General features: G+C 43.0%; 1 protein-coding gene and 1 pseudogene across 1 annotated transcript; both read right to left on the bottom strand.

Moving 5' to 3' along the window:
- Positions 1 to 387: 387 nt before the first annotated feature.
- LOC121575639 (major facilitator superfamily domain-containing protein 6-A) lies at positions 388 to 8668 on the bottom strand. Its single transcript, XM_041888861.2, is given in 12 exon segments — positions 388 to 957; positions 1376 to 1576; positions 1692 to 1777; positions 1989 to 2087; positions 2370 to 2531; positions 4580 to 4677; positions 5429 to 5757; positions 5884 to 5938; positions 6163 to 6233; positions 6389 to 6609; positions 6612 to 7712; positions 8390 to 8668. Coding segments are annotated over 11 exon segments (2673 nt in total). The 5' UTR covers positions 7711 to 7712; positions 8390 to 8668; the 3' UTR covers positions 388 to 705.
- A 321-nt stretch (positions 8669 to 8989) lies between these two features.
- Positions 8990 to 12324, bottom strand: LOC123482581 (annotated as a pseudogene).
- Positions 12325 to 15724: the final 3400 nt, after the last annotated feature.

Below are 15724 nucleotides of genomic sequence, written 5' to 3'. Positions count from 1 at the left end.
AGAGTAGGCCTACACTAATAATGAAGGACATTATTTGCTGTGTTCAAAACAAAGACGATTCGGGGGAAACAGTCCAATTAATTAATTTCGTTCATCTTTTTCCATCAACACCGATATTATCTTATTCTCTGCCGAGACAAAGGAAGTTGCAGATGGCATTGTGGTGTAGTTTCTGAGGAGAACACTATTACTGTCCTCCCATACACTCCCATCAGCAGCAAAAGCAAACACACCCTGACCTCAACCTCCACACAACACACACGCTTAGGGTTAGTCCTTGAATACGGTACACTACTGCCACCAAGTGTCTACTCTTGGAATTATTAAAACATGCAAGAATAGACAGCTATAATATAATTGAAACACCAGAAAAGCAGTGAAAGTTAATGATTTCTCTACAAATAAATTTTTATTGTATATACATATAATTTCATCCCAAGAGTCAAAATAATAACATGATTGTCAGAAGCTCGTGCAGGAAGACAGATGAAATAAATACATTACATTCTAGAAGGCAACAATCCCTTTTGACCCTTTCTAGATCAAATTCTATTTACACAATGTCAGATGACACACACACAGAAAGCTTATCATTTGGTACTTTTTACAGCACAGTCATCGATGTTGAGTAGTACTCACTGCTCCTTACCCTTTCGCTACTAAGTACCTGCTCCGTTTCTAAACTCAACAACTCAAGCCTTTAATCTACTGCCGGAAAGGGTTTGTACTAGACAGTTGATGTGAAGCCTCAAAGTTAACAGGTAAAAAGGCAGGGTGCTCCACAGAGTTCCCCTGGTCTGGTAGGGAAGAGGGCTGGGATTCTGGGTGCTCTGCGGGGTGGGCCTTGCTAGGTACGCTGCTGGGGGAACCGTTATGGTGGTGTGGTAACTCCTGTTGCTCTGTGCTGTGTTCAGTCTCCACTGCCTGGTATTCAGAAGAGTTCTGATCATTTTGCTCCTGGCAACAGACAAGATAATATAACATAATTGGCTAATCCATCATGACAAAATGTTTTGGATACACTAAAGATATAACCAAACCATGCACTAAACTAGGAGACCAAACACAGGCACATAGGACATTTGACCACATTCACCACTGTCGAATTCACCTCTACAGTGCACACAAAGAACAAACACGGCCTCACCTTTCTTTAGTTCACAGGAAGGCGTGGGAAAAATCGTTCACATATTGTCACTGTTAATCATATGACATAAACATAAATCCCATTGAAATAACATATTTTAAAGGTTATAAATTTTTTAAACATGAATTGGCTTGAAATTCATAAACTTTCGATTCGCACATCTGAGGACAAGAGTTCTCATTGAGATTTTACACATGTTTATAAGAGGACTATCATTCATCATCCTACCTGCAGTGGCTGTGTCTCAGAGGGTAGACTATTCTTGGTCATGCAGTACATCTCTCTGATCTGGCAGACAGCGAAGGCTATGGTGACCCAGGGGGATCCACTCAGCACCCAGGCCGGTCTGTTAACATCCTCCTGCTCCTCCTGGTGCTTGGTCTTCTTAGCCGGGGGTCTAGGGTCCGGGCGGGGCACCGTCACACCCACCTGGTAGTAGTAGTATTAATTAGTAGTATTAATAGTACACTTCATTGTCCCACAATGGGAAACTGGTTTGCTGAAAGAAGCAGCATATGAGCACAACAATTCAGAGAGTTCTGACCTGGCTCTGGTTCTGCATCACGTCTATGGTAGCGATGGGAACCGGACTGGAAGGAACCGGAATGTTCTCTGCTAGCATTCTGTCCTCTAGTGAGGGGAATACAATTTAGGTTATTATTGTATGGTACACTGTTAAGTATAAGGGTGCTTTGCAGTTCTATAAAGACAATTTTTTGTGCAACATATGGAGCAATCCATTAAACCCTTTTTGGTTCTATACAGAACAAATTCCTAAAACAGTGCACTGATGCAGGGTTTATTAAATAAATATGGACTGAGGTGCTCTCCCCTCCCTCACCCTTTTCCTCGTTCTGTCCGGTCAGACATTGAATGAAGGAGAAGATGAGGAGTATAACCAGGGAAGCCATTCCAATCCCTCTGAAGGTCTCTGCAGCTCCTGGAAAAAGAAAGATGCACGTTACAGATACAGAACAAACCAAATAGTAGCACTTTATATTAAGGTGTCATTTAATGGGGTTATGAATGGTTTATACATAATTTTTAAACAGTTCATTATTAGTGGATACAGTATGTAGTTTATAAATATGTAATAAACAGTATAACTCATTGGTTCTCAAAATCATGTTAACATATAAAAACATGGCTATATGGCAGGAGTTGCTAAATGTCACTACTCAAATGGGACTGTCAAAAGGGGCTGTTGTTGTTGCATCCGTACCAAAGTAGTTGACGAAGACGCCCCCCACCATGGCCCCACAGCCCCGTCCCAGTCCCAAGTGTAGACCCTGGAGGATACCCTGGGCAGAGGTCCTCAGAGCTGGGGGCACCGCGGCACTCAGGTAGGAGATACAGGCAGCCCAAACCGACGCATGGGTCACACCTACATTACAAAGAGACAGACAGACAAAACAAATGTTAGAACATTTAAATACTGTGTGCTGCTCAGTTGGTAGAGCATGGCGCTTGCAAAGCCAGGGTTGTAGATTCGATTTCCACGGGGGACCAGTACAAAAAAGTCAAAAAATGTCTGCACTCACGACTGTAAGTCACTCTGGATAAGAGTGTCTGCTAAATGACTAAAATGTAAATGATGCCAGAGGACAAACATTGATGGAGGTGTTAAACATTACACAGTTTATAAGGATAAATACTATTCTTCAAAGTAGGGCATTGTGGTGTAGTTTCTAGCGGTTAAGGGAATTGGGCCAGTAACCGAAAGATTGCTGGTTTGTAGCCCAGAGCCGACTAGGTGAAAGATCTGTGCCCTTGAGCAAGGCACTCAACCCTAATTGATCCTGTAAGTTGCTCTGGATAAGAGTGTCTGCAAAATGAGAAAAAATGTAAAATGTTCTACATTATTTTCGATACTAATGTCATACAGAAGAAAAAGCAATCTGTCTTGTAATATTAGCACAAATTTGAAAAACAATCTAACAGGAAACCTCGCCTCTTTTATTTGAGTCCTATGGATAAGGAGGTGTTGACACTTAGACTTCCATTCATCATCAGTCAGGCAGTCAGACTTCTCATTCCGTGACCACAGACTCAAACGTCAGATAGATATACAAATCCTTATGCTGAAGTCATGTGATGGTCATCTTACTTTGCTTTGTGGGCTGCAAAACCCTCCTAAGTGACAGAGCTCAGCAAGAATCTATAGCACCAAAGCTAACAGTGCTTATCACTTATGACCAGTAATAACAAGCTTATTCTTACTTATTTATTGAGCGTATTATCAGTTATTACTAGAAAAATTGTCATGAAGCGTTTTTAGTAAACAAAATAAAGATAATCATTATATACACTACATGACCAAAAGTATGTGGACACCTGCTCGTCGAACATCTCATTCCAAAATCATGGGCATTAATATGGAGTTGGTCCCCCTTTGCTGCCATAACAGCGGCCCACTCTTCTGTAATGGCTTTCCAATAGATGTTGGAACATTACTGTGGGGACTTGCTTCCATTCAGCCACAAGAGCATTACTGAGGTCGGGCACTGATGTTGGACGAGTAGACCTGGCTCGCAGTCGGCGTTCCAATTCATACCAAAGGTGTTCGATGGGGTTGAGGTCAGGGCTCTGTGCAGGCCAGTCTAATTCTTCCACACCGATCTTGACAAACCATTTCTGTATGGACCTCGCTTTGTGCACGGGGGCATTGTCATGCTGAAACAGGAAAGGGCCTTACCCAAACTGTTGCCACAAAGTTGGAAGCACAGAATCGTCTAGAATGTCACTGTATGTTGTAGCGTTAAGATTTCCCTTCACTGGAATTAAGGGGCCTAGCTCGAACCATGAAAAACAGCCCAAGACCATTATTCCTCCTCCACCAAACTCTACAGTTGGCACTATGCATTGTTTTTGGTTAAAAAAAGACTGTAAAATCACCAGGAATTCAACTAAAAATGTGTTTAATAAAAATGTGTTTAATTTAGGAAGTCTGTTCCCAAGTGTTCCCACAAAAAAAGAAAAAAATACACGTGATCGTGTCTCAATGTAATCAGTGTTTGACAAGACCCATCCAACCTGCTCTTAAATAATATCTCATCTATAACCACAGAAAGACAAACAGGGATAACATGGTCACTAGTCATATGACATTACCAGGATATCCTTATTCAATTTCCTTTTGGTGATACTGTATTTTAATATGATTGTTTTTGATGTGATACTTTAATGGCCTTTTCACTTTAAATCAATATTAACATTCCTATAAAATGATATCTTATCCCATTCTTGTTTAGTTGGCATGGGAAAAGGTGTTTTATAAGGTAGCGATTGCTTGAAATAACAGAGATTCCTGTCCTAAGATGTACTTTACTGAGGCTCAATATCACAACCCTTAACTACAGACTCAAACTTGAACCTTTCCTCAATCAGATGTCAACAGGAAGTAATGTCACTGTCTGACCTGCTCTTTCTTACCTTGTAAGACCTCCATAGGCAGAACTATCCATGCATTCTCCAAGTAAGAAATGTACAGGTAGCGTGCTGTGTTACATGCCAAGCCAATGTACAAGACCCTAAGTTAGGAAAACAGGGAGGAAAGAAAGAAATTAGTGATGAGATTTTCAGAGGTTAGGTACTCTGAGCAAAGGTTATTAAGAAGAGGCAAACAGATAAAATAGGGTGATGTATAGAATGTATAGGCTTTTCAGGCTTAGAGCGTCTTTTGTTGCGTTAATTAGGATTCCATCGCAGAACACTCATCCAAGGTCTAAAGAGATGCCCTACTAGGCATAGTTAGTATGACTCTTTGCGTACAGTGCCCATTGAACTGGTGAGGCAAAAAGCACTGGCACAAATTCTTCCTGAGACCTTTGCACTAATAGGTAAATGTATTACTTGCGGGGTTATAACCACCCAAGATGTTAGAGAAGAATGTTTGAAACTTGTGCGTCAAAATGACATAGGTCACACAGAGCTGCCAGAGGGATGGGCCTCTCTCCTTAAACATAACACCACACTCTCAAATGTCCCTGCTCTGTGCTAGGTCTGTCTGTTTGTCTGACTATAGTATACGCTCAAGGTCTGTGTGACGTTCAAGAGGCACTCTAAATGAACACGATTGTTTACATGCGGCAGGTCTAGTTGTGGTGAAACGGGATAGCAAATGTGGAAATCCTCCGTTTCAGAAAATACTGTGTGCTTCGGTTGATGTTGTTGCTGCTGTTTTTGGTAAAATATTTTTTTAGAAGATTGATGGATAATGCAATATCCCTTCCACCACCACCCTCCCAAAAACAAGAACACCACCAAGAACCCCATCCTTACCTGATGTGTCCCACCAGTTCGATAAACTTATGACTGGTGAAGTAAGCAGCCAGCTCCGACACATGACTCAGAACCGAACACACACCAAACAGCGTGGTGGTCCCCTTCAGGTCCTCTAGATGCCAATACAGGAAGGTGAACACAAAGCCGTAACCGAAGCCCATGAACCAGGCCACGAACAGCACCGTGCTGTACTGAACACTACACAGCAGCCTGAGGAGGTCACTGTAGTAGAAAGGCTGTTCGGTGGTGGTGGACTCTGGGGTGATGGGGGTCTGGTCTGAGGTGGAGCTCTCGCTCCCCTCTGGAGATGCCACGTTCCCGTCAACCTGTGTGAAAAAGGTGTAAAACAAATAAAAAATGATCATAAAAAAATATATTAAAGCAGTATTTACTAAAGAAATTAGAAATACTATTTCCAGTTAGTGTGAGTTTTAATTTTCCAGTTGATTTACCTGCGGTATCTCTACCTCTTGGGGCCTCTGAGGCACATCCTGTCTGTAGTCCCCACTGTCAAATCAAATCCAACTTCATTTAAAGATCATTTAAAATCACCACACACTTTACATTAAAATAATTAAATGAAAGATAATAAAAACAAACAGCAATTCTATAAAATAGATGAATAAAAGAACAAAACAAAAAGGAAGTGTAAAATAACAAAATCATTGATTTAAGATAAAGCTAAAAAGGTGGGGTTTCAAACATAATTTAAATTGTGTCTGCCCTATTACCGGTCAAAGTAGAATTGTGTTGCTACCACCAGAGCCAGACCCATCATCACTCCAAACACGATGAAGGCCACCTGGGGAAGGAATGAATGAAAGAGAGAATGAGTAATGTATGAATGAGTGAATAAATGAACAAATTAATGAACTATATTTCTATTTATGTATCAACTATGTCGCCCTTAGCGAGCCATTGCTTATTATTTGTCACATTTTCAATGTCATACATTACCTGATAGTTCTTATACTCGGGCAGGATGCAGCCGACTACGCCATCGATGAGCAGCGTCAGGTGGGTGTGGTCTATCCAGATACCCACTAGCAGCATGGTCACGCCCCAGCCAAGGGACCCCCACATTCTCTGCAGGCCATAGCGGTCCCGGTGCTTCCCCAGGTACTGTAACGTCACCGTGTCCACAATGGTGACCGCCGGCGCACTGAAGAACTCCCCACGATGATGACCAAGAGGATCAGGAGAAAGATGCTCTCGACCTGATCCTCGTTGTACTCAATGATGTACTCTTTGGGTTGGGTGGGGGCAGGGGTGGTGGTAGTGGTTGCCATAGTTGTTGTTGTAGTATTTGGTGTAGCTTGAGTGGTATTGCCCTGCTCGTGAGGCACCAATGTGGAATTGGTGGTGGGGGCATGGGTAGGGACATGGGTGGGGTTTTTAGTGGTCAGTGGCATAGTTGTGGTATTCGGTAAAAGCTGAGTGGTATTGGCTTGCTCATTAGGCACCACTCTGGGTTGGGCACGGGTGGGGGTGCGAGTGGTTGTTGTTTTATTCTGCTTGTAAGGCACCACTGTGGATTGGGTGCTATTGCTATCAGCACCTCTCCTATACCTGCGGCGTACGCTATAGCCAGAATCAAGGCCATTCAAAACAAAAGGGAAGCTAGGAAAGTAACCTCGAAATAAATCCCGACGACTTCTCCTCGTGAGATTGGTGGAAACGTCCGGTAGCGAGTCGTTAATTGGTGTCATAGTCGTCAAGGGCAGTATTGGTGGGGCCACAGTGGTGACGCCCACCTTCTCCTTACAGATCATGGCAGCTGGTTTGACAAAGCCGATGCCACAGTTGAACACCAACCAACACAGCACAGAGAAAAGCAACAATGGCTTCCCTTTCTTAAAACGATCGGCCACCACTCCCCAGAATGGCGCACTGCAGAACTCTATAAAGTACCGGATCCCAACCAACAGTCCACTACGGCTTGGCGACATCCCTAGCTGCTTGTAGTAGACGGCTAGGAGTGGGTGCAGGGAACCGTAGGCTGCATAGAAGAAGAAGTAGAAAATCTTGGAGGTGAGGAGCTGGGAGTTGACTCGAAGGCACATCCTCTCACAGCAGCCTAGGTCTTTCAGTGGTGAGGCCATGGGTGTCTCTGGAGCAGACTGTGTGGCTGATGCTGCAGCAGACACTGAAGTGGAGCCTGGCTCTCGGTCGTTCTGAAGCTCCAGGGAAAGAGTGTTGAAGGGTTCGTCCAGGACGTACTTCCTCTTCTGATCTTCTTCATCATCCGACAGGATGAACACTTTGTCGTCTGCTGCCATCTCTGGAAGACAGGAAGTTAGATTCATGTTTCCTGTAACTTTAACAGTAGGCTTCATTGATTATCGAAAACATACAGTCTATGTGTAGCAATATTGATGTTACTCATATTGATGTTACACAGGAAACAGAAACCACTTGTTACTTACTGACTTCATGTACTTGATGTGCTGGTTAACAATATGCATAGTAAAGTTTGCTTAACTATATATCTTTGTCTGACGTGACTACAACACAAAGCATATTGAAACACTATGCTATACAGTAAATATGTTTAGCATGGCTAGAATTGGCTACAATAAAGATTAGGCTATCAACAAGTTGCACACGGTGTGTAACAAATATAGTAACATTGTTACAACCTAAGAACTCATGTTGCTCGTGAGTGGGTATGTCATATCAGAAGAACCGGTGAAACCGGTACAAAAATACATTTCACCGTCCAATGCGGAAGTATGAACGAAACGCATGTTTCACTGTCTAATAATGAACATTTCACATCAAATTGAAGACATAAAAGTACAACGTTTACTTTACGCAGTGGTAAACAGCGCACTTAAATCATAATATTGTAGATTCGCAATAAAATTTAAAAAATCGTCAAAAATGTGAATTAGCGCAGTTTATCTTTAACTTGGAGAATATGAGCTTGGACGCCCATGTTCTTCTCATCAATCTTACCTGCAAAAGTCACCGGTCGGTGTTCCTATTCTTTCAACTATGACTACGCAGGTTCGGCGGTGGCAGTTGTGTATCTCAGTCTGAAATCGAACGCTTTCTGCATTGCTTACAATACAGCTTATTCCGTTGTTATCCTATGCATGCATGATACAGATGATATACCATACGTAATATCCTTAAAGACTCGTGCAAATATTCCGATCCACAACCACACCCTAGTTCAGGCCATTTCGCCTAGAAGGTAACTCCGAACTCAATACGCCGAGAGGATGGGCCTCGTGTGACGTCTCTGCTATCTGTTAAAGTGAACCCAACCTCCCAAATAGTGTCCCGCTGCCCTTCAGCATACACCAACTACCGTAAATGCATAAGAGCATGTTTATAACAAAGTGTAAGGCAAGATGTGCAATTGTTATTGTTTCTAAAAATCTATAAAATCTATAACATTTATATTTCCTACATCATAAAGGAAATAGATAGAATACAATGCAGCTAGTGCACCTTTCAAATTCGTTTAATTGAACATGTTTCACACCTGTAGTATTGTTCATATTGTATGTCAAAGTATCTAATAAAACACTACAAACTCTGGTATTATTACAAATGCAAAAAGTGTGCATATTGAGTAATTGATAAATACATTTGTGTACAATAAATACATGGTGAAATTGTACAATAGCCTACTAAATGTCCTTTAAAATATGGCAATAACTGTCTCTGAGAGATATTTGTCTTATATTACTGTACAAGTGTATCAAAGGATTGTGTTGCCGAGAAGAAGTCAATCCCTAGTGATCTGAGTCAGACATGTTGCCCTGCTCCGGTCCAATGTTTTCCCCTCTTCTTCTTCTTCTTTCTCTTCCTCTCCGCCATGACGATGGCCACCAACACTGTTATCACCACGGTGATCGTGATAATCAGCACAATAACCATCTCGGCGATACACAGCTCCGTATCCACATCCATCAACCTGTAGTTCGCTAGTTCTGTCGGAGCATTACAGCTAAGATTATAGTAATCATCCAAGAACAGTCTTTGAACACTTCTAAGTTTATGGAACACTCTCTGTAGGTCACAATTGCAGCTCCAGGGGTTTCCTTCCAACAGGATATGGGTACTATAGGTGTGGATGCTTAGGAAGGTCTTGAAGTAGATGGTGCTCATCTGGTTGTGGGCCAGGTTGAGCAGGGCCAGGGAGGTCATGGGGGTGAAGACACCCTCTTGGGTCTTGTTGATCTGGTTCCCCTGCAGGTTGAGGACCTCCAGGGACTTCAGCATGGAGAACATCCCGTTGTTTAGGAGATGAGATGGTTGGCTTCCAGGTGGAGCTGCCGCAAGGTGGACATGGAGCCGAAGGACCTCACCTGGACGGAATAGAATAGAACACAATAGAATATAATAAAATAAAAACACAACAGAATAAAACAAAATAGAACACAATAGAAAATAATAGAATTGTATAAGTCATGTATCACCTTATTAGATGTTGTTCAATAAAAGTAAAAACAACCTCACCTGGATGTTATGGATGGCGTTGCCGGTAAGGTTGAGCCTCTGTAGGCCATCCAAGTGCATGAAGCTCCTGCTGTCCAGGGTGTGCAGGTGGTTGTGGCTCAGCTGCAGCTCCCTCAGAGCATTCAGGCCCAGGGAGAAGCTCTCGCTCAGGGACGAGATCCTGTTTAATCAATCAATAAATCAATCAATGAATCTCTCCATCCATCCATCAAATTGAATTGATAAAACCCTTTTGACATGAACAGTTGTCACAAAGTGCTTTACAGTAACCCGGCCAAGACCTCGAAGAGAAAAACAGCAACAAGAGCACAGTGGCCAGGAAAAACTCTCCACTACCTGTTCCAACTCAGGTCCAACTTTTGAAGGAACTCTAGCTGGGTGAAGGCCCCATCAGCCACAGCGCTAATGTTGTTGTCGTTTATAAGCAGAACCCTCAGTTTGCGTTCCATTTGGAAGGAACTCTCCGGAATAAAGGTTAGGAGGTTCATAGATAGGTCCAGGTGTTCCGTGTAAGGAGGGATGTGGTTGGGCAGTTGGGTTAAGAGGGCGTTAGTGCAAGTGGCGAGTTTCAGTTCCTCGCGACAGTCGCAGCCTTTCTCGCACGGGGGTGCTGTGAGACTTGGAGTAAATCTCCATCAACAGAAGGAGATGAAAGAGGTACTGCATTTTGGCCCTTATACCTGGAAAAAAGAGACAGAGAAAGTGTGGTAACACTTTACATAAAGTTGTTGTACCTGTGTAGTAAGGCTGTAAGTACACTAGCAACAACAGTCTATTTATGTAGTCATTTTTGAACTGGAGTAATGGAGTTCAGCAATTTAGCCCTTAACGTTCAGATGGTAGGCTACCCCTGACACAACGGTCTACAACAAAGCATCCATTTTGACCAAATATGGCAATTTCGCCATTATAAAATAAAGAGAAAACATGAATGCCTTACCTGTGTGAGGAGCAGCAGATCTGTCTTTATTCACCCCACTGTTGTTATATCAATAACCTGTCTGAGGCAGGTGGAAAACGTACAGAGAGGACCAGATGCCCTCAGAAGGCAGACAGACGGGTGGCCCTATTGTTCAGGGCTGTTGCTGTTGACAGGAGAGAGAGAGAGAGAGAGAGAGAGAGAGAGAGAGAGAGAGAGAGAGAGAGAGAGAGAGAGAGAGAGAGAGAGAGAGAGAGAGAGAGAGAGAGGAGAGGAGCTTGTCAATAATTCACATCTCCGATGAAGAGGGGGCTGGAGAGGAGAGGGGTTTTAAAGAGATTGCTTGTAAACTGGGGCAACATCTGAGACTAAGGCGACACTTCCTTCTTCGAAACATGAGTGTGTGGGTTATGTGATTTAAGGACAGCAGGTGTCTACTGGGGTGGAGGGAGTGAGATGATCTTCACTTTATGTAGCCTAGTTGATTAATCAGATATTAACCTGTTGAACTGCAGTGAGAAAGATTATAGTAATTCCAACCCAATCCCTAACCTAGTTTGATTATCTATCCTTCAATCAATCATCCATCTACATTAATCTGACATCTCAGTTTATCCACATAAGCCTTTTCCTGATCACCATGTGAAAGACAGAAATTGTTACTTCATGATGGATGCTTGTGGATAGCTAGCTTCTCCTCTACTTATCTGTTGTCCTGTGTACCTCAGTTGGCAAGTGCATGGCGCTAGCATCCACAAGGCTGTGGGTTCAATTCCTGGGTGTATCAAATACACACATAGCCTACTAAAAGGTATGTATTCACTGAACTGTAAGTTGCTTTAGATCAGGGTTTCCCAAACTCGGTCCTAGGGCCCTCCCTGGGTGCATGTTTTGGTTTTTGCCCCTGTACTACACAGCTGATTCAAATAACCAGGACCCAGGACCGAGTTTGGGAAACACTGCTTTAGATAATAGCGTCTGCTCAGTGGCATACATAATCTAATGACTGTAGATCAGGTGTCTGCTATGAAAGAGAATTTAGACAGAGTTGTGTAGGGGTTTGAGTTTCATTCAGGCCCCTAGTTTACTTTCCAGCAAGACCTGACCTGAGTCTGTGACTGGAAACAAAGTACTGATATTTCAATATAACAGATCTTTAGTCTGCAGCGCCCCACAAATTGTACACTGAACAAAAATATAAACGCAACATGCAACAATTTCTGAGTTACAGTTCATATAAGGAAATCAGTCAATTGAAATAAAATCATTAGGACATAATCTATGGATTTCACATCACTGGGAATACAGATATGCATCTGTTGGTTACAAATACCTTTAAAAAAAGGTAGGGGCGTGGATCAGAAAACAAGTCAGTTTCTGGTGTGACCAACGTTTGCCTCATGCAGCGCGACACCTCCTTCGCATAGAGTTGATCAGGCTTATGCATGCCTTACGTTGTCCGTAGTTTATGCATGCCTATACCATACGCCACCGCCACCATGAGGCACTCTGTTCACAACGTTGACATCAGCAAACCGCTTGCCCACACTACGCCATACACGCAATACAGTTGAAATCGGGATTCATCCGTCCATGAAGAGCACACTTCTCCAGTGTGCCAGTGGCCATCGAAGTAGAGCATTTGCCCACTGAAGTCGGTTACGACGCCAAACTACAGTCAGGTCAAGACCCTGGCGAGGACGACGAGCACGCAATTGAGCTTCCCTGAGACGGTTTCTGCAGAAATTATTTGGTTGTGCAAACCCACAGTTTCATCAGCTGTCTGGGTGGCTGGTCTCAGACCATCCTGCAGATGAAGAAGCCAGATATGGAGGTCCTGGGCTGGCGTGGTTACACCTGGTCTGCAGTTGTGAGGCCGGTTGGACATACTGCCAAATTCTCTAAAACAACATGGGAGGCGGCTTATGGTAGAGAAATTAACATTAAATTCTCTGGCAACAGCTCTGATGGACAGTCCTGCAGTCAGCATGCCAATTTCACGCTCCCTCAAAACTTGAGACATCTGTGGCATTGTGTTGTGTGACAAAACTACACATTTTATAGTGGCCTTTTATTGTCCCCAGCACAAGGTGCACCTGTGTAATGATCATGCTGTTTAAACAGCTTCTTGATATGCCACACTTGTCAGGTGGATGGATTATCTTGGCTAAGGAGAAATGCTCACTAACTGGGATGTAAACAAATTTGAAATAAATTTGAAATAAATAAGCTTTTTGTGTGAATGGAACATTTCTGGGATCTTTTATTTCAGCTCATGAAACATGGGACCAACACTTTACATGTTGCGTTTATATTTTTTGTTCACTATACTTATAGAAGACTGACTGGACAGATTATAGATCATATTTAGTTACATGCCTAATGCAAAGTAAGTGTGTGCAATTGGTATACGGTGGGGAGAACAAGTATTTGATACACTGCCGATTTTCGCAGGTTTTCCTACTTACAAAGCATGTAGAGTTCTGTCATTTTTATCATAGGTACACTTCAACTGTGAGAGATGGAATCTAAAACAAAAATCCAGAAAATCACATTGTATGATTTTAAGTAATTAATTTGCATTTTATTGCATGACATAAGTATTTGATCACCTACCAACCAGTAAGAATTCCGGCTCTCACAGACCTGTTAGTTTTTCTTTAAGAAGCTCTCCTGTTCTCCACTCATTACCTGTATTAACTGCACCTGTTTGAACTCGTTACCTGTATAAAAGACACCTGTCCACACACTCAATCAAACAGACTCCAACCTCTCCACAATGGCCAAGACCAGACATCAGGGATAAAATTGTAGACCTGCACAAGGATGGGATGGGCTACAGGACAATAGGCAAGCAGCTTGGTGAGAAGGCAACAACTGTTGGCGCAATTATTAGAAAATGGAAGAAGTTCAAGATGACGATCAATCAGCCTCGGTCTGTGGCTCCATGCAAGATCTCACATCGTGGGGCATCAATGATCATGAGGAAGGTGAGGGATCAGCCCAGAACTACATGGCAGGACCTGGTCAATGACCTGAAGAGAGCTGGGACCACAGTCTCAAAGAAAACCATTAGTAACACATTACGCCCCGTCATGGATTAAAATCCTGCAGCGCAGCAAGGTCCCCCTGCTCAAGCCAGCGCATGTCCAGGCCCGTCTGAAGTTTGCCAATGACCATCTGGATGATCCAGAGGAGGAATGGGAGAAGGTCATGTGGTCTGATGAGACAAAAATAAAGCTTTTGGTCTAAACTCCACTCGCCGTGTTTGGAGGAAGAAGAAGGATGAGTACAACCCCAAGAACACCATCCCAACCGTGAAGCATGGAGGTGGAAACATCATTCTTTGGGGATGCTTTTCTGCGAAGGGGACAGGCGACTGCACCGTATTGAGGGGAGGAATGGATGGGGCCATGTATCGCGAGATCTTGGCCAACAACCTCCTTCCCCTCAGTAAAATCGTTGAAGATGGGTCGTGGCTGGGTCTTCCAGCATGACAACGACCCCGAAACACACAGCCAGGGCAACTAAGGAGTGGCTCCGTAGAAAGCTCTCAAGGTCCTGGAGTGGCCTAGCCGGGGTTCCAGACCTGAACCCAATAGAACATCTTTGGAGGGAGCTGAAAGTCCGTATTGCCCAGCGACAGCCCCGAAACCTGAAGGATCTGGAGAAGGTCTGTATGGAGGAGTGGGCCAAAATCCCTGCTGCAGTGTGTGCAAACCTGGTCAAGACCTACAGAAAACGTATGATCTCTGTAATTGCAAACATAGGTTTCTGTACCAAATATTAAGTTCTGCTTTTCTGATGTATCAAATACTTATGTCATGCAATAAAATGCAAATTAATTACTTAAAAATCATACAATGTGATTTTTCTGGATTTTTGTTTCAGATTCCGTCTCTCACAGTTGAAGTGCACCTATGATACAGACCTCTACATGCTTTGTAAGTAGGAAAACCTGCAAAATCGGCAGTGTATCAAATACTTGTTCTCCCCACTGTATATAGTCCCGTGTAGCTCAGTTGGTAGAGCATGGCGTTTGCAACGCCAGGGTTGTGGGTTCGATTCCCCGCTAAATGACAATAAAAATATATACATTATTGTAACAGTCCATAAAATATACAGTTGAAGTCGGAAGTTTACATACACCTTAGCCAAATACATTTAAACTCAGTTTTTCACAATTCCTGACATTTTATTCCTAGTAAATTCCTGTCGTAGGTCAGTTAGGATCACCACTTTATTGTAAGAATGTGAAATGTCAGAATAATAGTAGAGAGAATGATTTATTTCAGCTTTTATTTATTTCATCACATTCCCAGTGGGTCAGAAGTTTACATACACTCAATTAGTATTTGGTAGCATTATCTTTAAATTGTTTAACTTGGGTCAAGCGTTTGGGTAGCCTTCCACAAGCTTCCCCACAATACGTTTTTGTTTCATCAGACCAGAGGACATTTCTCCAAAAGTGCGATCTTCGTCCCCATGTGCAGTTGCAAACCGTAGTCTGGCTTTTTATGGCGGTTTTGGAGCAGTGGCTTCTTCCTTGCTGAGCGGCCTTTCAGGTTATGTCAATCTAGGACTCGTTTTACTGTGGATATAGATACTTTCGTCCCTGTTTCCACCAGCATCTTCACAAGGTCCTTTTCTGTTGTTCTGGGATTGATTTGCACTTTTCGCACCAAAGTACTTGAATCTCTAGGAGACAGAACCCGTCTCATTCCTGAGCGGTAGGACGGCTGTGTGGTCCCATGGTGTTTATACTTGCGTACAATTGTTTGTACAGATGAACGTGGTACCTTCAGGCGTTTGAAAATTGCTCCCAAGGATGAACCAGACTTGTGGATGTCTACAGTTTTTTTTCTGAGGTCTTGGCTGATTTCTTTTGATTTTCCCATGAT

This window comes from Coregonus clupeaformis, chromosome 35 (assembly GCF_020615455.1).
Source record: "Coregonus clupeaformis isolate EN_2021a chromosome 35, ASM2061545v1, whole genome shotgun sequence".
Classification (NCBI taxonomy): Eukaryota; Metazoa; Chordata; class Actinopteri; order Salmoniformes; family Salmonidae; genus Coregonus; species Coregonus clupeaformis.
This window is presented reverse-complemented; position numbering and strand designations above follow the sequence as displayed.